Consider the following 23,995-nt stretch of genomic DNA (forward strand, 5'->3'; position numbering starts at 1 on the left):
TCGCGAGGCTAGTGTGTGTTGTGACAGCGTCACTTTTATACTTCCGGGTATGCCGTCACATGTTACGTCACGACGCAACACCAATCAGGATTGGATTAGTTTCATTCATACTTCAGAGGCGCACGCTTAGGGAGCGTCCCCAAAGAGTCGATTTTATCGACGCAGTGTCTCGTTCCCTTCTCAGGGAACAAGGGTTATAGTCATAACCCGAGACGTTTCTTCAGTCAGCCAATTAAACTGTTATTTTGTTACTCCACTGAACTGCTTAATGCAGAGTATTAATTATATTGAAATAGAAACCGAAATAGAAATATAAAAACTGAAGCTATAATAATAAAATAAAATGTCTGAGCGTTCCCTTGCGATTCGAGTCAATGTGCATGTGGTTAACCGACAACACATCTAAACCTAAGCAGCCTCAAGGCTCACAGTTCATTTGTGCAGAAAGAGACAGGATGCTTCACTTACCAGGTTTGCTAGAATGTAGTGATAATTCTTCATGTTCTTTTTTTGCGCTGCAATCTGAAAGACAAATGCAACATGCATGAGAGTGTAAAAGAGCACCTCTCCCTCACCATCGGCTAATGGCAGGCCTCTTTCATTCAGTGCCAGTTAAAGTATCAATTTTAGCCTGGCTCTCTAAATAGAAATGAATAGGTTCGGGAATAGTCCCATCATTCGAGACTTAATTGTACACTCTCCCAAGCTCACCGAGTGTGGAATATATCTGTGATCAGAAGGGGCAGTTGGAACTACACGAGATGGAAGGGAGTAAAGAAAGATTTGGCATCTGTCACCATGGGAAGTCCAATAATAGGACTTAATGACTACATGTGCATGAAGACCACAGGAACACCTGTGAACAGCAGCGGGCCTCTGGAAGCACACTGTCAGGGTTAATTGTATTGGATACTGATTTCTGATGATTTGGTTTGGCAGTGGTTTCTTTGAGATCTTGACAGTCTGGATGGTGATAACTAGTGAGAAGAGTAATTGCCTTGGTGTGCCTGAAGGAGGAATTCATTGTTTCTCAAATCATTTTCTCGCCTCTCTGAGAAAGATGTGTGTACAGAAATATCATCTGCTTTTTAAGACGACAGGTAATGTTCTATAATTAACCCAACATAAAATTTCAAACTATCTAAAAATGAATTGAGATGTCCCAGAGTAACGTATTAACTTTTAGCCAATAAAGTCGAGAAAATACACTGTGCATTCTGAAAGATAAAAATAGACATGTCCTAAGAATTTAAATGGGGATAGAGCGGACAAAATAAACGCTTAACAAGGGAATAAATGTAAAGCAGTACAATGTTGTAATAGGAAGCATATTGATATGTTTGTTAAGTCTGTGTTTTTTTAATGTTAAAAAATATTTTTTTTCTTTGCTAAAATTTAAGGTCAGATGAAACTCCACAGCAGTTTCCACCCTTTTTGACTAATGCATTTCCATCACATTCAACTTGTGATATTTGCCCGCTGATTGTGATTACTAATAAAGTTTGTTTTTATTATAAATGCATTATTAAATGCATTATTTTAATAAAAAAGTAATGAATAAATAAATAAATAAATCACATGATACTTAAAAAAAATTCTAATATGCTGATTTGCTGCTCAAGAAACATTTATTATTATTATTATTATTATTATTATTATTATTATCAATGTTGAAAAGAGATGTGCTGCTTTTTTTCAACACTGAAGACTGTAGCAATGATGCAGAAAATGAAGCTTTGCCGTCACAATAAATAAATTACATTTAAAAAAGGGTTTTAATTTGTAATAATATTTCGCAATATAACTGTTAAATAAATGCAGCCTTGGCGAGCATTAGAAACCTTTAATTGCAATGTTTCCAAAATTGACAGGTACTGTAATTTTGTACATTAAGTACATTATAAACATATTGTAATTAGATAATAGGATTATAAATAAATCAATAATAATATTATTTATTTAATTCAATTTATACAAGTAATTTATTTCAATGGGCCTCATTTACTAAGCATGTGTACGCACACATTTTTAATTGAAAACAAACACTTCAAAAACAAATCATGATTCATCATTAACTTTAGTTCTTAAATTGATTCTAAATTTACGGAAAAAAATGTAATAACAACATACTTTTGTTGGCCTTATAAGCATGTAAAGATGACATTCTAAACACAGAGATAAAGATTTTGAATATATTTCATCAAACATATATATATATAAAAAAAGTAATAGAGTTATAGCTCAAGAAGCGATGTAACTCTGCATAAAGATGCAGATATGCGTATGTACAGCTGCTAATCAGAGGTCCTGTCTAAAAGGGGTTTATTGCATATGAACTTGTTTTGAGGATGCCACTTTTAGCGTTTAGAGAGCTTCATGTTTGCTGAGACAGAGAGAAACGAAAGAAAAGGGTGTGCGGAATGCTCTTATATGGTGTGGGTGTGTTTTATTAAAATTATTTACCTAGTTCCCTCAAAATCTATGCAGAAAATGTAAAAATTCTGTCTGGGTCATTGTAAAATACACTAGATAAAAAAATTATCAAAATCAAAACACAATTCCTAATCTTTGTTCAACCCTAGGAAATGTATAAAGCATTTACCAAGTTTAAAATGGAATTGAGTCTCTCCAGCTCACAGTCCAGAATGATCTTGTACTCCTTCTTATTTTCCAGATCTTGGATGGTTTTCAAGAATGTCGCCTCTGTCAGGGTGTCAAAGTTTATGGATGTCACCTGCCAGGTCTTCTCAGAAGCAGTGTCCAAAATCTTCTGCAGCACAGTCAGACCTTCAAAAAAAAAATCCCAATAAAAAGACTCATATGTCTATAATTAAGTATTTCTAACAGGCAGCTGCTTGCATGGATACCACATTTGTTGCAGCACAATATGTCGAAGCATCTGTACCTCTTCAAAATATCAGTGTTTTAAGACAGTGATGCTGTTCTATGAATATCACTTTAGTGAGGTACAATACTGTAACATTCTGTGAAGTAAAGTCTTGATTTGAAAAAAACCCACATGCTCCGTTGAGTCACGTACTCCTGAGGAGAAGCTCTGTCTCCACATTCAGCAGGGGGTCTCCGCTGTTCTGCTCCAGCTCTGATGAACATCTGCTTTCATATCACTTAGAAACTCCTACTCAGAATTATAAACAGCTAAACACTGAACTTCAAATGTTCCTTCTTCAGCTTAGAGAAAATTCTGGGTGTTTTTGTGAGGAGGAGGACAAATAGAGACGACGAGTTTGAAGTTGCTTAGTCTGGACACATTTAGAAAAACCTTGAGTGATCATAGTTAAATTAAGTATTTAGATTCGCAACCTTCCCTTATTTCACTAAACAGTGCTCTACTATTACTTATAGCTTCCTTACGCCTGATTCTCAGCTTCAATATCCTTGGATGTTTTTCCTCCGGTGCTTATCTGAACCTCACGTTGAGGAACTGCCTTTTGTAATCCGGTAGATCAAAGCCACAACCACCAATTGTTTAAATTGGATAGCTATGCTTTTCTTAGAGGAAATTAAACCATTTGATATTAATGGACTTTACTCTGCTGAGAGTCAGCTTTTGGATGGCTTGCTGTGAATTTCATTAGAACTGAACAACCAGTTTCACTATATGTCTCTCGCCATGCAGAGATGCAATGAATGAATAAACATGTACCATTTCAGATCATTTGACTCTTTCTTTCAGGCTGTTTATCAGTACCTGCTTGCCTGCATGTCACGTAATGGCATCTTGCATGAGAGAAACTAATAAAAGAAAAAGACTGATTGCTCCTCAAAAAGGAACTGTTTGAATTTGACAGCTTTTTTCCTGTTTCAGACACATTGATAGGTAGTTTAATGAAAGATGATCGTTCCTCAGTAGCATTTGTATTCTTAAGGTGAGTACTTTCCTAGCCTCCTCAGATCTATTGATTTTAACAATTAATTGAACAGAATTAAGCAAATTCCTCCTTTTATTAGACTATTATCGAGGTCAATGACAAATCATAGTTCCCCAGATAAAATAAAGGAAATTTGTTTAATATACAAAATGTCCCAAGCTTTCAGAAATGTTTTTGCATTCATAGTTAGGGGCCAAGCACCGGAGGTGCGGAGGCACCTACTGTATCTGTTTCTGTTCCTATTATTATTCTTCTTCTTTCGACTGGGAGTCTATGGCAGCCCATACAACAGCTTGTGGGAAAGTTATGAAATTTGGTACACTGATAGAGGACAGTCTGAAAAGTCTTCATAGCAAATTTCGAGTCTCCAACTCAATCCTTCTAGCGCCACCAACTGTCGGCTTGAGTAGCAACTGTCCAAAGTTTCATGTTTATGCAAATAACTTTTGAACCAAAATGGCTAGAATTCACAATTCCTTTGTCGTCTTATTCCTTGGCTCAAGCAGATTCGATTGCACCCTATGAGATCATTTCCTTCATGAAAAAATGGCTATTTTTGCTCATAACTTCTTAACGGTTTGTCTAAAAATCATAAAAGTGGTCTCGTTAGATTTAGGGCGTCATGACAAGTCGACTGACATCCAATTTTCCCAGATTGGCCATTTTGAATTATATGCTAAAATGCTGTATTTTGAACGCATCAACGAATTGTTACGAAACTCGGCATGGCTCATCAGTACGATACCTTGAGGTGGTGCCGAGTCCACAGATACCAAACATGCTAGGATTCCTCTTACGCTTTTTGTAGCGTTGTGGTTTAGCGCTTAAAAATGACCATCGTCAGAAGTTTGGAAACATAGGTTACTGGCAAAATGCTAATGCCAGAACTATATTGATATTAAGGGGTATCTCGATTAATGATTAGTTTAAAAACTTAATTTTAAAAAATAAATAAATAGTTTTTAAAAAATAATTCACACCACATGGCTTGATTTGTAAGATAGAAGTTTTTCAAATATTTATAATATTTAAAAAGAAATCTGCTTCAATGCTCCTTCTTTCTCCTTAGCAGTGTTAAGTAAAGATTATTACAAACTGCTTTCGTCCTAAGGGGTTTTTTTTTCAAGAATTTCATCCATTAAATGAGAAATGTTTTACTTTATGCCACAAAAAAAAATCAAAATGACTTAATTCAGAAATGATTATTATTCAAACATAAAAAAATGCTATTTTAAAATTCCTCACAAAATATCAGATTCTTCAGCATGGATTCTTTTATATATTTTATTGACTAATGTCTTTAAATCTCCACTAATAACAACTAGAAAACAAAATGTTGCTAAGTGACGTTACAGTGTTAAATTAAAATATTTGAGCATTTAAAAGTCATCTCATCAGTAATACAAATGCAGATCAAAGTGATACTGTATAAAAAGAGATCTGGGTGGTCATGCTGCACTTACAAACTTCAACAGACAATCTCATTCAATCATGCTGACTGAATTAAATAAGTTCCCTGTCCCTGTCCTTTACATAGAGGAATAGGATCAAAGCCTGTGCATCTATATACATATATATCCTTTGAAACAACAATCAGCGTTATGATAAGTTTTCTGGTCAATATGAAGGACGAATTCTGCAGGCAGCAGAATTTCAACTTCAAAGACATCAAATCTCCAATTCATCCAAAGGAACCTGCTTTCAAAGCAAAAGCTAGATCAATGCGGACCCCTATAATCACACATCAGTGTTCGAGCAGCACAAATGTAGAAAAACCCAAAAAAACAAACGACCAACCACCTAATAAAGCCTGACTGTGGAAAATTAGGCCATGCAAAAGTTCAGCAAATTAGATGTTTTAATGCAATATAGCTGGCACATTTAAATGGGTCAGGAAAGCAACATAAACTCAAAGAAATTAATCCAAGGCAAAGTTAAAAAGACAGTTTATTTGCATTTATCGTGAATGCTTGGTTGCACTTTCTGTCATGGGTTTGGATAATAATTGGTGCCGTCATCACATTTGCACGTACATTACGGCCCAGTCTCCAACTAGGAATGCTGGTGTAAAAAAAAACATAATGCATTTTGCTTCACTGTCAAAATATGTATCAAGATTTGTCCGTTTGTGTTAACACCATGTATTTTGAGCAAGCAAAAAATGCTTTTGGCACAGAGTAAACTATATCTAGAGATGAGCAGATAAATATAGACACTGATCTTGGCTCACTGCATTCTATTAGCATAATATATTAACAATGCATATCGTTAACTAAAACAAGACTACAATCTGGACTGTATTGGAGCAAACGTAGAAAGATATTCTTGATATTCACTAAAGCTTTTGTCAGGATGAAAAATTGTGTATAATTTTGCATACTACCTACACTCTTCCCTTCACTGCTGTCAATATTAGTCTAAAGAAATCTTTCATTCCACAGCTCTCTGTAAAATAATAACAGATTAAAAGAGATTTTCTAATTATAGAATCAGTACTTGGATTATTATGCAACTGAAGCCAGAATTAGGTTTGTCATTGAAGGAGCGGTGAGACAGCCACTGCATTCACTGGCATTCATTAAAAGACTGTATCAGATTGCCTTTCGAAACGCCTCTCCAGCCTTGGCCAACCAACGCTCTACCCTCTCCTGATGCCTGCATCTTGGCAGCTATGAAATTGTCTCGTGCCACAGAGCAAACCAGCTTTATCTTCCACCGAGCAGCACTAACCCCCAGATAAGAAGGGAGAAATGGACAGTGCGTTCTGTTAGTGTTGTCTAGCACGACTGCGCCATTGATGATAAGGCAGGAAAAGGGAAGGAGATGAGAGTATGGATTGTCTTGGAACTGGCTTGATATCACCTGTTCTCTCTGTGCTTCTTCAAATATCTCACGTATACAGGAACAAATTGAATTTCCCTCCATCTTCGTTTGAGTTTAAAGCAGCGTTTTCCTTGCCTTCTTCAACAAAGCCGGCTGTGTGTTTACAGGCCCTAACTCTATTATCTTTGAGGAGATAGCGCACATGCGCCAGACTCATCGTGCTTTAGCTTGGTAGACATCTGTGTGAGTTGGCAAGGGCAGATTTGGGGGGTTGTGATCACTAAACTGCTGCTAGCTCTACAGATGATGCTGGTCCCATCTGCAACGGTTTTGAGATGTCATCTCTGAGCACCTTGACAAATGATGCAGTAAACATTTTAGTGGGAGACCAGGTTATTGTAGCAGTGTTTACAGAGAAAACACAACACCTTGTCTGAAACACCTTTGCATGTTGAAAATATCTATTACAGACTTGAAGCATTTCTAAAAGGTTGGACTATTTAACCATGACATGTTGCATTTAATGACAGCACTACCATAAAAAATAAACATCTACATGAGAGATGAATTAGGAATGTGTGGTATTAAAATTTCAGCCGATTACTGATGAGCAGAGATATTCATGTTATGGGTAATAAGCAATGATGGCCAATATTAAAATTCTAGGTTATTTTGTCTAATAGTATAGAAATAAATGACAAAAAAATAATATTATACATTATAAAGTACAATATGAACTATGGATATTCGTTTTGAGACTAAAGATTACATTTAACAGTGATTCAAATTGTTTGTGTCTTTAAAGACTAATTCTAAGTGAGTGTTAGACGACAGCAAACATCTTAGAGGAAACACACTTAAATATTGTAAATAAAATGTTACAAATCTCTAGCGCTAACCGATATATTACCAATATAGTATGCATAAAAAATTAAGCGGCATGTCATATAAATAATTTGATTAAAACAAGGAGAACAAAGTATAGTTATGATTATATCCACCATGTTCAACATATGACAAACATTTCACACACACACACACACACACACGAGTTACTTAAAAGGTTTAAAATAACCTAGAGACAGAGTACTGCTGTATCTAGGCAACAGGAGAGCAGTGGGGGCTTCTAGAGGTAGTACTTATATTTGTGTGTGGATAAAACACTCAGTGACCTTGATGTTCCTAGTTCAGTACTGGCAAACATCTGCAAAACATGTGACTCAATAACGTGCGTTTCATGATTGAGATTTTAATTTCCCTCAACTTTATATTATCAAGAGTGTCGAAAAATGTAATATTGTGTAACATTAAGGGGGGATTCATTATGGGGGGATTAATTTGTTATTTACACATGCTCTCTGTGTTGTTTTAGTGCTGATTCACTAAAGGAATTATGCAAATCAGATAATGGCACAAATGCTGCCACAAAATCTAAACATCACTGTGCAGCATCTCTCAACCACTGCAATCCAGACACCTGAATTTACCCTTTAAAATGCTCGACTATACCCCAAACATATGGATATATGGCCGGTTATAACGTTTTTCTCCATCATTGGATAAGTAATTGCTGCCATAATGAATAGACAATGCACATAGATACCGGTTTTAAATGAAGTCCTGTGTACCAACTGCTTCCTGAGAATGGTAATGATGAGATGGGAAGTTAATTTCACCATGCAAACAGAGCTGTTCAGTTTGTAGTCTTAAAACCGGGAAGAGGATTTGCATTTTCCAGTCATGGGGTCCCATGGGAACTTGTAGATTAGCATTTAACTTTAGCAAAACGAGGTCTGCACTTAAAATTAGCATTTTATTATTTAAGTCCATTTCACTTTTGCATGTTGATGTTTATAAAAATTAATTTATAAAATGGAATTAATGATGTCACGATATACTAGTATTGACGATAACCAAGATATTTTTGAAAAAAATGAAATATTGATGATATGTTAATACTACACATCTGATAATTTTCTAAATAATTTAATCTGGTTGATACTCCAACAGAGTGAGTGGTGGTATTGTCACCCTTCATAAAACGGAAAATAAAAAGATGACGACAATGGCGCAGAGAGATACATGTAACTTCTACTGGAACACAAAATCGTGTCATGAGACAAAAGAGTGTCACTCTTTCTGTACCCAAAAAAATGTTTGCTCGCCGATGTGTGAGTGTTTTGGGTTCTGTAATAAATATGGTGTTAGACAGCTCAGTAAGTAACTGATTAACAGTATAACAGATTAACTGATAAACATATTTTATATTCTTGTCGGAATATAAAATATTGTAGCTGGTTACTGATTCCAAATTACGTCACAAAAATTGTAGTTAGTAATGCAATCAATTGCATTTATGGTAATATAATCTGACCACTTGATTACTTTTAGGTTACTTTTGACATAACTTGTTTATCATTGATTTGAACAGAATAATCAAGTAAATATGTTAGGTCAAAGAGGTGACAAAAAAAATTGTGTGACATAATTTGTACATTTGTGTTTGAAAGACAAAAGCTTTCCAAAGACAGCAAAACAACTATTCAAATATATCTGAATGTGTTAGGAGTTGATTATACAGTATATGCAATGTTGGATTGTTGAGAAAACACTTCTTTAAGTGAGATGATTTCTGTAAATCCAGTGGACAAATTCTGTGTGGGTCTCAGTTTTCAGTGATAGTCACATGACGAGTGGCTGGTCTAAGGCATAGAATACCTTCTGAACATATAAAAGGATACATATAAAATTAGGAACAATTTACTGCCATTGTGAGAATAACAATCATGTAATCAATAAAAAAAAGTAACTGTACTGTAGTCTGATTATGAGTATTTTAAAACATAATCTAATTACTTACTAAGTACTTCATTTTTGGAATCCAGATTACATGTAATCAATTACTTCCCAGTACTGCTTGCCAGCTAAAATGTGTTTTTTTTTTTTACTAAAATTACATGCTATTGTAGTACAGGATATTTTCATCGAAAGACCAAAAACTACATCTTAAACAAAAACTGCCATAAATCACTACAACTACCATAAAGATGTGAGGCTACATGCTTGAGGGAATGGACAACTGTTGTATAGAGGCTTAAGGATCCAGGTCCGACTGTGTGTAACGTATGCTGTAGAACAGAACATTAAAGTCTCTTCAAGTAACATGAACCACAGACCTTATTTTGCTCACAAATCGAAGACTGTTATTCTAAAACCCCTTTAGGAAATTCCCAAGGGAGGCCATGGTGAATTAGTCTTCCAGGTTTGTCAACAAATTGATTTCATGACTGAATAGTTCTACAGCACTGAGTTTGGTGAAAAGGGCACAATCAATAATGAGCCTAATTTACAAAGAAATGAGGCATGTTTGTGCAAAAACAATGACTTTTTAATTTAAAAATGGCGCAATGCTATTCCAAAGCATTTAGCACCTGGTTAAACTGGATTGTGGGTGGTTAATAGATAAGACGCAGGTTTTTGTGCTGATGCTGTGCACGACATTGGCACAAATGTTAAATGGATTCACTCACTTCCTATTGTCTGATGCTCTTATTTGCATTGCACTGTTCTGGTCGTGGGGTTGTGTAAATGATTGCAGTAATGATTTAGAGTTATTCTCTAATGACAACATGGCAATTTGATAATGATTGGATATGGCAAATATGATGAAGCACCACACACGTGTCTCCACTCACAGGAGAAATATGGTGCAGCCAGCGCTCGTCCATACTTAAATCACAATAGAAGATCTTTCAGTGAACTTCAAACAGATTACAGCATAAGAGCAATCCTGCAGGAATCAGGGAGCCATAAGTAAAATTACTACACCCGAGGCACAGGAAATGTCAACGTATAACCCTATTACAAGACAAGCAGAGCACCTCAACAGGATTATACCAAATCATCACGTTTTTTTAAACTTTCCCTGCAATATCCTCTAAAGCTCCTAAATCACAAATCACTAAATCATCTTCATGACATCCTGAGCAACCTTACAGAGTATTACACGATTTAATCACAACTGCAGTGGTAATGCAGATACAGAAAAAAGCATGAAACGAAAAAAATGAAATATTTACGTCACCCTGAAAACTTCAGTTTCCGTTATTGTACTTTTGAAACGGCACATTAGCAAGAAAAAAAGCCAACCTGAGTCCGAGCTGTACATGTAGACGAACTTAGTCCACTTGTAGTGCTCGACAAGGGCGATCAGAGCATCCTGGAGCTCAGGCCTCAGCTGGATCACAAACTGGTTGTTGGTATCGATGGGGAAGCTGGGCGTGACGAAGCACACGTGCAGAGAGCCGCAGAACGACATGAGCATGTTCATAGTCTTCCTGTCATACAGACCGATTATGGCGTAGACTCCTTTGGAGAACTGGGAACAAACTGGGAAGAAAACAGAAGAAATGTAATGGACATTAGATTTGTATTATAAAATGCGTTTTTGAAGAATGTGAAAATAAGTTGTATAAAATTTACAGTTTTAGTACCGTCAACATTATTGTGGTAATTTGGGATATTTAATTTTAAACTATTTTTTGTAAATGCTGCTTTGGAACGATATGTGTTGTGAATGTGATAAAAAAAAATGAAGAAAAAAGTAAAAATGCTAATATTTTCTATACCATATTTTAATAACTTGGCCTGGCTTTACAGTGACCACATACAAGCCAATTAAATATATTTTAATAAGTATTTATATTTTGTTTTTCATTTTGTATTTTATGTCTAGGTTATGTTATGTTTATGTTAGCTCACAAAAAGCCTGGTCTTATGGCCTCAAAACATGAAAACCTCTTTGAAAAAAAAAATTTGCATTTTGTTTTAAGGATGTTTGGATATTTTTGCTACAAACAAACAAAAAAAATTATGAAAATTGTTGCGATTGCACCTTGCATATATACATCTGAATTAAAACACATCGACAATATAAAAATGTGAAACATTCATTAGCATACTTCCAACATCAATCAATACCCAGGGTTTACACAAGAAAGCAAGTCAATATGTTATCTAAAATTCTGTCATGATCACCCCCAAAGCACTTCCTCCTGAAAAAACAAGACCTCAATGTGTCTTGCCCGGCATTCTTCTTTGTAATTACAGTGACAGTGAAACTTCCACCCACCAATCATCTCTCCTCCAGCCCCCTCACAGCCGGCTAAACCCTGTGTGCTTAAGAGGAACATGGCAATTGATTTGTATTGCACTCCAGAAGGGGGTCTGTTTCATTTACTTGTGAGTCTTTTGTTGCGGACAGAGACAAATCTGGGTCTTATCAAACAGAAAAGCACCAGAACACCCTGGAAACATTGAGCGTATTGAATATCCTACATTTTCACCTCAACTCCAAACTGTATCCTACTTCGTTCCCTTTACTTATATTCTGTAATTATATATATATGTTCCTCTGGGACATTTCACTGCTCCACAGTCTTTTTTAAACCCTTGTACACTGCATTCATTAATAATAATGCAGGCGTTTTTAGACATAATTATTGCGCATTTATTATAAACTATATGAGAGTCTCGCTTACCATAAATTTGAATCTCAGCAGCTGCAATTCAAAAGTGTTTCCAAGCTAACACCTTCCATTATTCCAGTGAAGATACGTGCCATTTGCGTTAAGACATTAGTTCCCTGGGGCTTTGAGCATGTGAATGAGGGATGTGCCACAGTTGTGACATTCTTCAGCTCCAAATCTTCCCCTTAGGCGAGCAAACTTTCAAATCAGCCTCAGAACACAACCCAGAAGGCAGATAGCTTTCTCTGCCTATGCATCTACAACAGCATTCACCATTTAAGCTTCATTCTCCACTAATAATGACCCTCATTCTCCCCTCCACAGCATTGATAGTGATGATTGACAAATGTATTGTCACTGCGAGATATGCATCTTTTAAAACAGGCGATAAAGAGTCAATGCGAGGCTGCACAATGCATTGATCTCAACCATTTGGAAAGATAACGCAAGATTTCTGTGCACATCTTCTTTATCAGCGTTCTTCATGCCTATGCCTATCTTCATGCCTTATGTGTTGGGGGAGTTGTGGTTGGGGGTTGAAAAGAACAACGCAAAGAAGCATCTGGGTTTGAATCTCTGTGTTCGGGTCCATAGCATGTGTATGAATGTATAGTGGGGTTCGGGAGGAGAAAACAACTTTTTTGCCTGCAGTGATCTCCACGATGCTGAAAGATGTTTGTGACAGGTGGGTCCAGTATGAGTGATCTCGTCTGATCTTCAGTCACTGCAGTGAAGATGAGAGGAGCTCTGCTGCATCAATCTGTTCCAGCAGCCGCTGTTCTCCTTGCCTTAGGTTATTGAGAATCTGAGGTAAAAAAGGGTGTTTGAACTGATGTGCAGGCCGGGAGCTGTGACATGGCTGATAAACCAAAATGGAGACAGGAGCCATTTGTGCCAGCCATGGTTAATCAGAGATGCGGTTTTATGCTGATGATATTTGAACTAAAATGAGTCATTGCTGATGAAGGTATAGTTTACCCAAAAATTTACATTTTGAAATTAGTAACCCTCATGCCATTCTCATTTCTCACGCTCTCTTTATATGGCATGAAACCCAAAATGCAGATTTTAGGCAGAATGTTCAAGCTTCACCATCTGTTTTCCTAAATGTGGATGGTTATTTTTACTGACAAGCCCCAAAAAAGACAAAAATAAAGCACCATATAAGTGGTCCATATGACTCATGCGCTATATTATTCTATGCTCTTCTTAAGACATACAGTACTACTCAAAAAAGTGTAACAGGCAATAGTTACCTTATAGGGATAGTTTACCCAAAAATTTAAATTCTGTCATTAATTACTCTCCTTCAGGTCGTTCCAACCCCATAAGACCTTCGTTGATTATCGGAACACAAATTAAGATATTTTGGATCAAAATCAAATCAACTTTCAAAGCCCAGTAAAACATCATTAAAATAGCCCATTTAATTACAGTGGTTCAACCTTAATATTATGAAGCGATGAGAATACTTTGTGCGCAAACCCACCCCAAAATATTATTCAATTTAATTTTTTCAACAATCTCTTCTCTCCAAGTCATTCTTCTACACTGTTGACAGTGTAAACAATGCAGTGCTTCTGGCTTCAACGTCAGACCATCGACTCATTATTGGCTAGCTCCTGGGTCATCACACACATGAATAGTGTCGGCCAATAGAGAGCCTACGTTCTGATGTATTTTACGGTGTTTTTCACTACCTTTGTGGGCCTTGAAAGTTGCGAGGGACAGAAAGCTCTCAGATTTAATAAAATATATCTGAATTTGTGTTCCGGTTTAATGGGAATGATACCAAGAAATATTTGGAGCAGAGGAGAAAATTATCAGCAAACCAAAACAAGTGTCACACAAAACTATCAAACATCTTCAGAAGACTTGGGATCTTAAAAATAAATTAAAAGTTTAGTTTGGGTTAATCGGTTTTTGAAAGACTCCTCTTCTGCCCACCAAGGCTGCATTTATTTGAACAAAAATACAGTAAAACACTACTATTGTGAAATATTATTTCAAATTAGAATAATATATTGTAAAATGTAATTTATTCCTGTGATGGCAAAGCTGTATTTTCAGCATCAATACTCCAGTCTTCATTGTCACATGATCCTTTAGAAATTATTCGAATATGCTTATTTGAAGCTCAACAAACATTATGTATTATTATAAATGTTGAAAGCAGTCGTGCTGCTTAATATTTTTTGTGGAAAAAAATCGGGTTTCTTTTATTATTTACAATCTTTTGTTAAATTATAAATGTCTTTGCTTTCACTTTTGCTCAATTTAATGCATCTTTGCTCAGTACAAGTATTAATTTCTTTGAAAAAATTAATTTCACATTTTTGGGGGGGAGTGCCGATGGTTGTTACGGCCCTGGTACACACATGAAACGAGATTTCCATGTCAAGATTTTGTTCAAGCTTCTTCAAGATTTCCTTGCATGTTTCACAAAGAACATAATACAAGGTTGAAACGTCATGAAATTAAGTTAATTTTTTTAAACTCTCATTTTTTAGATAAACTGCTCCTTACAAAAGAATGAAAAGGTGGATGAATTCTGTAACATTACCTAGATCATTTCAGAGATTACAGCCAAGCGGCCTCTTTTTGTCACCTAACAGAATTAGATTTTGTCCCTGGTGTCCTCTAAGCGGCTTGTAGCCTCAGTCTTTGCAAGATGATATATCTGATAAGGTACATTTTTATCACTGTATCATTCCAGCCCAATGAAGGTCGGGGAGCATGTAGCCCTACAGGCACATATCCTGAAATCACCACTGCTAACCTCAGTGCCATTCCCTCTGAACTGCATCCAGTTCCTAACGGCTAATGAAGCTAATGACATACCCGTCATCTATAATCAACGATCAAGCATCCAAAGCTCACTGGTATCAAAAAAGCCATTCATATTTCACAATGCATCATTTTAACACTAGAACGGCCACAACGGTCATTTTGACCGTTTTGAATTTTATATCTATAATAACTTTGTTGAAAAAAATAATAAAATCCTGCTGGTACCTGACTTTTCCTAAAATTGTCTGTATTTTCATTTAAAATGCTTTTCATATAAATTAAGTTACGTAAACGTAAGGCAAAACAAAAAAAATGAACATATTTACCTATTTCGGCCATAGACGGTCATATTGACCGCACTAAATTTTGCGGTATTTTTTTTGTTAAATATCCCGCGGTTGATCATGTTCTCTCTCAACTGTCTACAGAATGGTCCGTCCGGTCACCTCTGTAGCGGTGTTTGCTATATAATAATTTCTACATTAGTTGTTGATCAGAAATAAGCAAATAAAACCGGACTACAGTTATCTATAATTCGGATGCAGGGGAACAATCGGAGGTGGAAAGTGACAGCGACGTTTCGTGGGTGCAAGTTAACATTTCCTCCTCATCAGAGAGTGATTCAGAGTCCACATCAAGCAAAAAGAGACGGCTGCTATCATCAGACACGGCGGATCCAGATGTTCTATTTATGTCGGATGATCCTGGTGAGCTCTGCTGCCCTGTCCTGCGCTGTTTGTTTTGCTGCATGGGCTGTTCACTAGTTCTGCGAGTCCTATTATTATAGCCTTGACCGCGTCGCAAATCGTCACTATCTAACATTTTCGTCATAGTTTTTGTCATTCAAACCTAGTTTTTATTTAGTTATCGTCTCGTTTTTCGTCTTTGAAAAAATGTGGTTGACAAAAATAATTACGAAAATTATTCATCAACACTGTTTTGAATCTAACGGTCAAAATGACCGTTTGTGTCCGTTCTAGTAGTTTTGGAATTCTGGCACTTCTAGTGTTAAATCCTTCTAATGGCTGGAAGTCCTTGCTAATGGCTATGCAGCTGATGCTAACGTGGGTAGGAGCTTATTGCCTTATTGTCTTCCATCACTTGTAGCTTCAGATTAAGGCAACCACACAGGTAAAAGCTCTTCAGAGGTCTATGTGAATTCCACAGGGAAGACACACAAAACAGTGTTTGTTCCTGAACTCGCTGTGACATGAGATTCAATGGGTCTCTTTGGAGCTCGCCTGATTGACATGCTGTGGACATTTGGCCCGACTGCATGTCAATGTGATGAAAGGACTGATACATGCTGAAAGGAGGACCATGGGGCCGATTGGGACTAATGCCAAAAAATGACTGTCATAAAGGCTTGTGATATGGAAAAAGCAGAAGCGGTTCTTAAAATAATTCATGTATGGAAGAAAAAGGAATCTGTCCTATTCACAACAGACAAAAGCCTGTTTGCCAGATTTAAAATGATGTGATGAGCGGTTTTATTCAACTAGAGAGGCGAGAGGAGAAAAACTCATCACCATCATGACAGACGTTGACTGGTTATTTCAACTGTCTTGGAGAGGTCGACGCAATGCATGTAACTCACTATACATCAGTGCAACTGACAATTCAAATCAAAGGTGCATGCAATTCTTGAACATGAAAATTGTATGGCAATTTTTACGTTGTATGGCAATTTTCATGTGGCCTGATATTCGGTTTGAAAACATCCAAGCAGTGTTGTGCACTCGAGACTGGAACTCGGTCTCGGACTCGGTCTTATTCCCGAGTCCACTCAAGTCCCACTCAAAATATGTCATGATTATTACTGTATGTTAATATTTCTTTAAATTGTAGTTTGATTGAGATGTCCAATGATTGCTGACTTTCTTGTGCGCAACTGCGCATGACTTAAGACTATAATGTTCACGGCACGCAAATGCAGCAGGACCCAGGTCAGATGTGATGTGGAGCCTCTAGCTCAACTATGTATTGAAAATGTCTGCCTTATCATCCCTAATTCAGTTTGCATAAGAGAGCAACTCAGAATTCGTGTGCAGTAATGTTCTGTGAAAGAGCACTTGCTGATTGTATAAATTGTAAGTCATATTTATAATAAAATTACCTTTACACCACTATGTGGCCTTTTTACCATTACAGTGTACATGATTCCATGGTATATTTGGTTTACTGCCAATTTTATTGCTACCACCAAATATTTTACATATTCTTGAAGATATCTTTAAGTCTGGTTTGAGACCCAACCTTAGGTTATCTAACCTCTCTGGTCTCGGTCTCGACTCGGACTCGACCCTCTATGGTCTCGGTCTCGACTCGGACTCGAGTGAGCTGGTCTCGACTACAACACTGCATCCAAGGGCCAAGCCAATTCTGATAAACTGTTTACTGTGAAATAATGTGATGCATTCCAAATGAAAGCTGAAATCTTGCATTCAAACCAATTGAGATCATATTAAAGGGATAGTTCACCTGAAAATGATATTTCTGTCATCATTTACTCACAGTCAAAAGAATGATTTTGAGGAATGTTTAAACAGTGTTTGTCTTTCCAGTAAAATTCAATGACTTCCATTATCCACCTTATTCTGCTCTAAACAATGCGCGCCGCAATGACAACGACTCCGGTTGTCAACTTCCGGTTCGAGTCTGGTCTATGCTTTTTTGCCATGTGTTTTGGATTGTGACATCCTCACATCGCTAAACTAAATCGAAAAAAAAAACATTCATCAAATGTGATCACGTTATTTTTTATTAAATCACAGATAAAAACAAAATGAACGTTTTTCTTTTCTTCATAACTTCCAAAGGATAGCTGATGCATGACTGCACGATCTCCCTAATGCAGCAATGAACATCCGACAGTTTCTTTCACTCCGACTGCTGCAGAATAACAGTACTATAAGGTTAGGCTGGTGAGCCCTTTACTGTCTACTTCTGCTTTCAAAGATACATAGTCTATTTCTCACTCAGGCCTGTGAGGTTAGGTATAACGTTGCGCCGAGTTTCAGACCAAAGTCCAGTTTGCGCGCTGTCGCCTCCGTCATGATCATCTAGTGTTTATACTTCTTATTTATTAAAACCAGTCAATTGGTTGATGAAACATTGATTTAAATTAAGATTCAATTAATAAAAACGAATAATTCACTTTAAAGAAAGGTTTCTTTGTGGTTTCTCTTTAAGATCTCTGTGAAAGTTTTAAAGTCGCTTTCAGAACGGTCATGTCCGTGAATATAAAACGCATGTGTAGACTGATATTTTTCTAATGTCTGGACCTCAGATCTATTTTATATATCATTGTATATACGTAGATGAGTGGTCTGGACTAGAGTGCTAGCGTTCTATGTAAACAATACTTCAATAGGAAGTGGAAAACCGTTTAGTCAGTTGAAACCACAATGAATCATGGGAAATAGAACGGGTGCAGAATAAGGTGGATATGTACACAAAACGTTTTTCAAAAGTGTATCCAGACAGGTTTAAAGCAACATGACAGTGAGTAAAACGATGACAGGAGGATCACATTGCCCTATATAAACACTACATCATGGGTCCTCTATAACTGAGCTTTAATTTCTTTTCCCATCAGCACTTTCACTATTCAACTTCCCAGTCCTGAAGACATTTTCAGAACAGTACTCTACCAAATGTCTATTGCAATCTAATCTTAACACTCCAGCAATCTTGATTTTACACTCTACAATGTTTATCTTGGATAAATCCCACTATTATGTGGTAATTTGGGGAACAATTTTCCTTCCCCAGAAGAACACCTGTCCAGTTAAATATTGTCAATTCCCTCCCACATAAGTGGATTTTTCATGATAACTCCCTTTGTGGCTCTGCTCCCACATGCATACATCAAACCCCCTGAAAATAATCACTTTGGCTAATGCAATGAATAATAGATTAAATGAATCTTTTTGAGCTGTGCTAAACGGTTACTGTAGTTAAGGCATCTTCGGCAACTGGTTCAGGCGTATATCTAAGAAAATAAGAGTCTGTACTGCTCTGTGTGCCATTTCTGCCATGCATGTCATGTATTTTGGTGTTATAAATATGATAACACATAATGATTTACAGTTATAGGAACATGTCTAAATGTCTTATTAATAAAATATAAAGCCCTTACATGTTATACAAAAAAAAAACAAAAAAAACATTTTTTGGGTAAAGATGACAGGCTGTATTTTTTCTTTGCTCTTTTCAGATTATCTGACCGTACAAAAATAGTCTTGCACTATAACAGATAACGTGAACATGATATTAAACATCAATCTTAGCTGATCTGATTTGCAGCAGCAACGTATGTGACCACATTGCACTTGTGGTATAGACGCTAATCTGTCCTGATGTCAACCCAGACAACAGCCAAGCACCGCACACTCACCTGTCAATCAACCATTGCACTAAAACTGTGGTTCTCAGTCTCAGCTGACCACTTGTGATTGGATCACTCAAGACGAAAGGTAATTCCAGGTGTAAACAAAACTTAAGACGGCACCATTGTCGAGATGAGCACATTAAGGGTAAACATGCTGTTTTTGAAGAACTCAACTATCTTCAATGGCTATTACAGTAATTATTGGGCAAAAATGGACACTGAAGGAAACAGATCAAAATAGGCCTAAATGTACATGTCTGCATTGCCATTACTGCAGGTTGGTAATTTTTAACAAAAATCTACCCCAGAGGTTTTCATGAATATATCAATCAAGGGACAAAAACGCTGATTTTCTTTTGTTCTGTTTCTCAAAGACCCATTCATTGTTCTCTATAGCCCTGGTTTTTCTTCTTGCGGCAAAAGAGGAAAATGATCAAATTACAATCAAACTGAATTTGGTTGCACTTTCTGCCACACAAACTGCTGAAGTGCTCTTGGGTTTAGTTCTGGGATGGTGTATACAGCGATTAGAGGATAAGACAGCAGCCACGCACAATTGGCCCAGATGAGCCAACTCTCTGCATGCAGATGTAATTAGCTCCATATAATTACTTTCACACTTCCCTGTGACAAGAACATAGTACGTACTCAGCCCTTACGTTAAACTTTCCTTTGATAGCCTCCCAAGACCCTCTCCGATGTCACCCTATAAAAATGCCCTGAGGAGTCCCCTAAAATGGAAAACATCAGTGCCCCAGTTTCTGTGCTCAGCTTTAAAGTAAACAGCATAGTCTGCTTTGAGGTATTGAGACTCACTTAAAAAGGCACCAGTGATGTGTACATGAGAGAGGTTTATCACACGTACTCATCTGGGAGAGACTTCTCTGAACTTCTGATCAGTCTGCTCTGCTAGTGTCGAAGTATCTCAAACATCTGAAATATCTCCTCTCTCTTCATCAGAAGCTGTCTGCATGCTAAGCTTTATATTGTACGACGCTTGCAGGATTGAACACAAACATGGAAAGGTTGCATGTGTCAATCTCAGACATCAAAGGGCAACATTTGTGATTGACAGCCAGCTGAGGCAGGAATGAGGATGTTTTCTCTGTTTGGCTTGTCTAAAAATGTTCATGTTTGCAATACGTTCCAATTCATTACAGAAAATATGTTGTCAAGTACACTCTAAAAAAGATGTTAAATGTAACAACTGTGGTGCCAGAAATTTGCTGTAAAAAATGTGGTGCTGATGATGATGCTTCAGGCAATATTTCAACAGAAATAAACTAAAGCCAAAAATAATGCATTAAACAACATAAAATGCCTATCCTTACAAAAATGATAACAAAAATAAGCGGGAACATAACTATTTAAAGTATGGAGTTTTGGGAGTGTCTTCTAATTAGTTACAAAGACTAATAAATAAAGATTTTTATTATTTTAATATAAGTTTTAAAGTATTTTTAAGGTAACATACAAAAACAGTTAAAATAAGAAAGCATGATAAATGCATAAATCTATTTTGTGAACACGTAAAGAGCACAGGATTATGAAAGTAGTGAAATCAAACAAACACCACTGGCTCGTCTCGTGTCAAAATCAACCTCAGGTGTTCTAGAACATTTTGCCAGATTTGCAGTTCCACTTGACAGTAATCCAGCTGGGTTTAAGACTGTTAGTGAAGACACGTTTACTTGACTAAGCCTGCACTATTTCACTGGCACAAATCATCTGTGCAGAGTCGGAGATTTAGCTAAGCAACAAGGTTGATAGAAACAGGTCGCGTGCGCACTGCAGAGGTTTGGCTTTTGGAAGAATAACAGACCTATAAGATATTTAGGCTATTAATAAAGAACTTACAGGCGTATGTCATGGCAAAGCTGCTCCCCGTGTCCACCATGTCCACTTGTGGTACCAGTTTAGGAACATCATTGTGTTGAGAGAGCGCGAAACGGAACACGTCATATTCATGGGAGTCGGTTGGAAACAAACCTCCTGTCGAGATTACAAAAAAGTAATTCAGGGAAAATAACAGCAGAATGTGAATATTCAAACCCAAATAGCTAACTGTACCTCACCCTGTGTGACTGAAACTTTAAATCTCTGTCAGGACACGGTTAACAATAGCCGCCGAGTAGGCTATACTCACCTATGTTGATGTTACTTGGGAAACTTGAACATGAACACAACCCAAGCAAACCGGTTAAGAGAAAGACGAAGCTTTGCCGCATATTTCCGTTTGCATTTGAGAAACTGACCAAATGCCAAACATATATGTACGTATATCCCAAAGTCTTTGTCTCTTCAATCACACTGAGCCCATAGCGGTAACACAGAGCCAGCTGAGCGCAGTGAATCCCAGTCAGTCCTGTTGGCAATAGCGGTGGTGACTGAATAAGCGCGTCTCTGACAGCTACTTACAAATGAACACAACACTCTCTGTAGTGTCAGCAGAAGAAAGAAAAAGCGCTCTCGATCGCTTTCTTAACATCACCGTGCGCTCTCGGTAGCTCGTTACTCTCGGTCTATTACAGAGTAGAAGAGCATATGACTGGGTAAACTTGAATCCGTGCGCAGAGTCGCAGACTGTACCATTTTATAAAAGCACGATTTTCTCCAATTGCCAAATGTGTTGCTTAGTAGCTATGTAAGATTATTAGCTATACGTTACTTCAATCTAAACTGCTTACAAAATACATTTATTTATTTAAATAAATATTTAATATATAAATATAGCCTATATTTTTTAGAAAGTATCAACTCACATCTCAGATCATAATTGGCGCTGCACTCTTTTATATGCCTATTGTCTGGTTTCTAAGTAATTATTTAGGCTATTGTATTGTCCTGTACTTTTGCACACGTTTGCACGTGCACTTATGGAAACTTGTAGTCTCATGTGTTTTTGTGATTGTCCTATGTTGTTTTTTATGCATGGTCATGGAGGAACGTTGGCTCGTTTCGTTACCGTACTAATTGTATATTGAACGACAATAAAAAAAAACTCTTGAACTTGATGTATTGGGAGTAGAGAAGCCTCGAGACTGATCAGTTAAAAGCTTCTGGGCAACAGAACAATGTTATCCAACAAGAAATCAAACACATCACATATTTTGTAAGGGTGCCATGTATCTGAGGGGAATTCTTTTTAAAAACTTTTTTTTAAAAGTAACTAGTTCTTAAAAAAACATTTAAACATTTTTTTTACAAACATGCCACTGTGTATGAAATGTGCTATATAAATAAACTTGCCTTGCCTTGCCTAATGTTCCAATAAAGCAACTGAGTCTCTCAAAGTCTGAGCTTTATTAACATTTTGACTATTGTGTTAATGTCAAGTAAAGTCATCAAGTTAAAAAAAAGTAACACTTTAATTGCACTTGCGTTTACACAATTTAACATACTTTTCAATGTGAAACTATTTTTTTACAAAAAAAAAATTAATAAATTTGACATGTAAAATGACATTTACCTTGACATACTATGGAGGGTCTAAAGAAGTTCTCTCAATTTGATCAAATTCCCTCAAGTCCACATTTTTATGCAGCTATTTCCAACATTTAGTCCAATTGAAAGATTGAAATCTCTGTAACTCTCTGTAAAAACTACCTTTCAATAGCACATTTCAAAATCAGGAATAAAATGTAATTAATATTATGAATCTTAAACTCAAACTACATTTACATCTAGAGAAAAACAAACAGACAATTAGTTCTTTTCCACTGAGTTTGGTGGGAAAACCCCACATCAGGTAGGTCATCAAGACAGTTATCTTGCCCCTTTACTTTTTTCCCAAAGTATTACTAACAGAAGACAATTATTTCATCACTCTGAGCCAGTGCATTGAATAATCACCCTGACCCAACATCTCTTTTCACAAAACAGTTTCTTTTGGGATAAAATCACATGGCTGAGCCCACAAAACACTCCACTTAAATTAAATTATGCTATGAAAGCCCTTGAATGAATCTGAGGTTCGTATAATTGCATTGCACACAAATACAGCAGAGAATGGAAAATATTGCGCCTTTACCATTCCATGAATTAATAAATATAATGGATATTGTATTCACATCTATATTACATGTAATACACAGACTGAATCTGTCAGCACTTTCTGTATTTAGGCTTTTTTACACTGTTCCAATGAAATGCACAAGCAAAAACATGGCCCTTATATATACAGAGTCCATGTTTTTTACACACCTTTTATCTAATATTCAGTCATCCAAGTATGCTCTTAAAACTACAGTGCTTAATATAATCATAACATTGGGCTGAAGATGAGAACTGTCCACTCAGATTAGACACATTAACAGAGACATAGCCCTTTATAATTAAGACGGCTTCATCAACTTTAGGATGTAATGACATTAACATCCATGACACAGACCAATTATAGTGTGGTGGAGCTCCAGTCCCTTTGGCATACCAACAGAAGGAGAAAAACTCCGCTATATTCATGTTTTTTTATGTCGCACTGGCGAGTGCCGAGAAAATGCCTAACGGGAATCGGGAACATGAGTTACATCAAGTTAGTTGAATCAAAAAATAAAAATAAGAAAAAAAAAATG

General features: G+C 36.6%; 1 protein-coding gene across 3 annotated transcripts in view; it reads right to left on the reverse strand.

The window, feature by feature from the left end:
* gria1b (glutamate receptor, ionotropic, AMPA 1b) overlaps positions 1-21,956 on the reverse strand; it is a 51,190-nt gene extending 29,234 nt beyond the window's left edge. For all 3 annotated transcript variants that reach the window (XR_016147856.1, XM_039693883.2, XM_039693885.2), the window contains exons 1-5: positions 21,571-21,956; positions 21,282-21,416; positions 10,863-11,102; positions 2,603-2,787; positions 469-522 (exon numbers count right to left, since the gene is read on the reverse strand). Coding sequence is in view for 2 of the 3 variants with exons in the window: in XM_039693883.2 (XP_039549817.2) it covers positions 469-522; positions 2,603-2,787; positions 10,863-11,102; positions 21,282-21,416; positions 21,571-21,652 (696 nt within the window). In the remaining variant the exon portion in view is untranslated. The remainder of the gene's footprint in view (positions 1-468; positions 523-2,602; positions 2,788-10,862; positions 11,103-21,281; positions 21,417-21,570) is intronic.
* Between the last annotated feature and the right edge of the window lie 2,039 nt (positions 21,957-23,995).

Source organism: Pimephales promelas, chromosome 19 (genome assembly GCF_988280905.1).
Source record: "Pimephales promelas chromosome 19, fPimPro1.hap1.1, whole genome shotgun sequence".
In the NCBI taxonomy this organism is placed as follows: domain Eukaryota; kingdom Metazoa; phylum Chordata; class Actinopteri; order Cypriniformes; family Leuciscidae; genus Pimephales; species Pimephales promelas.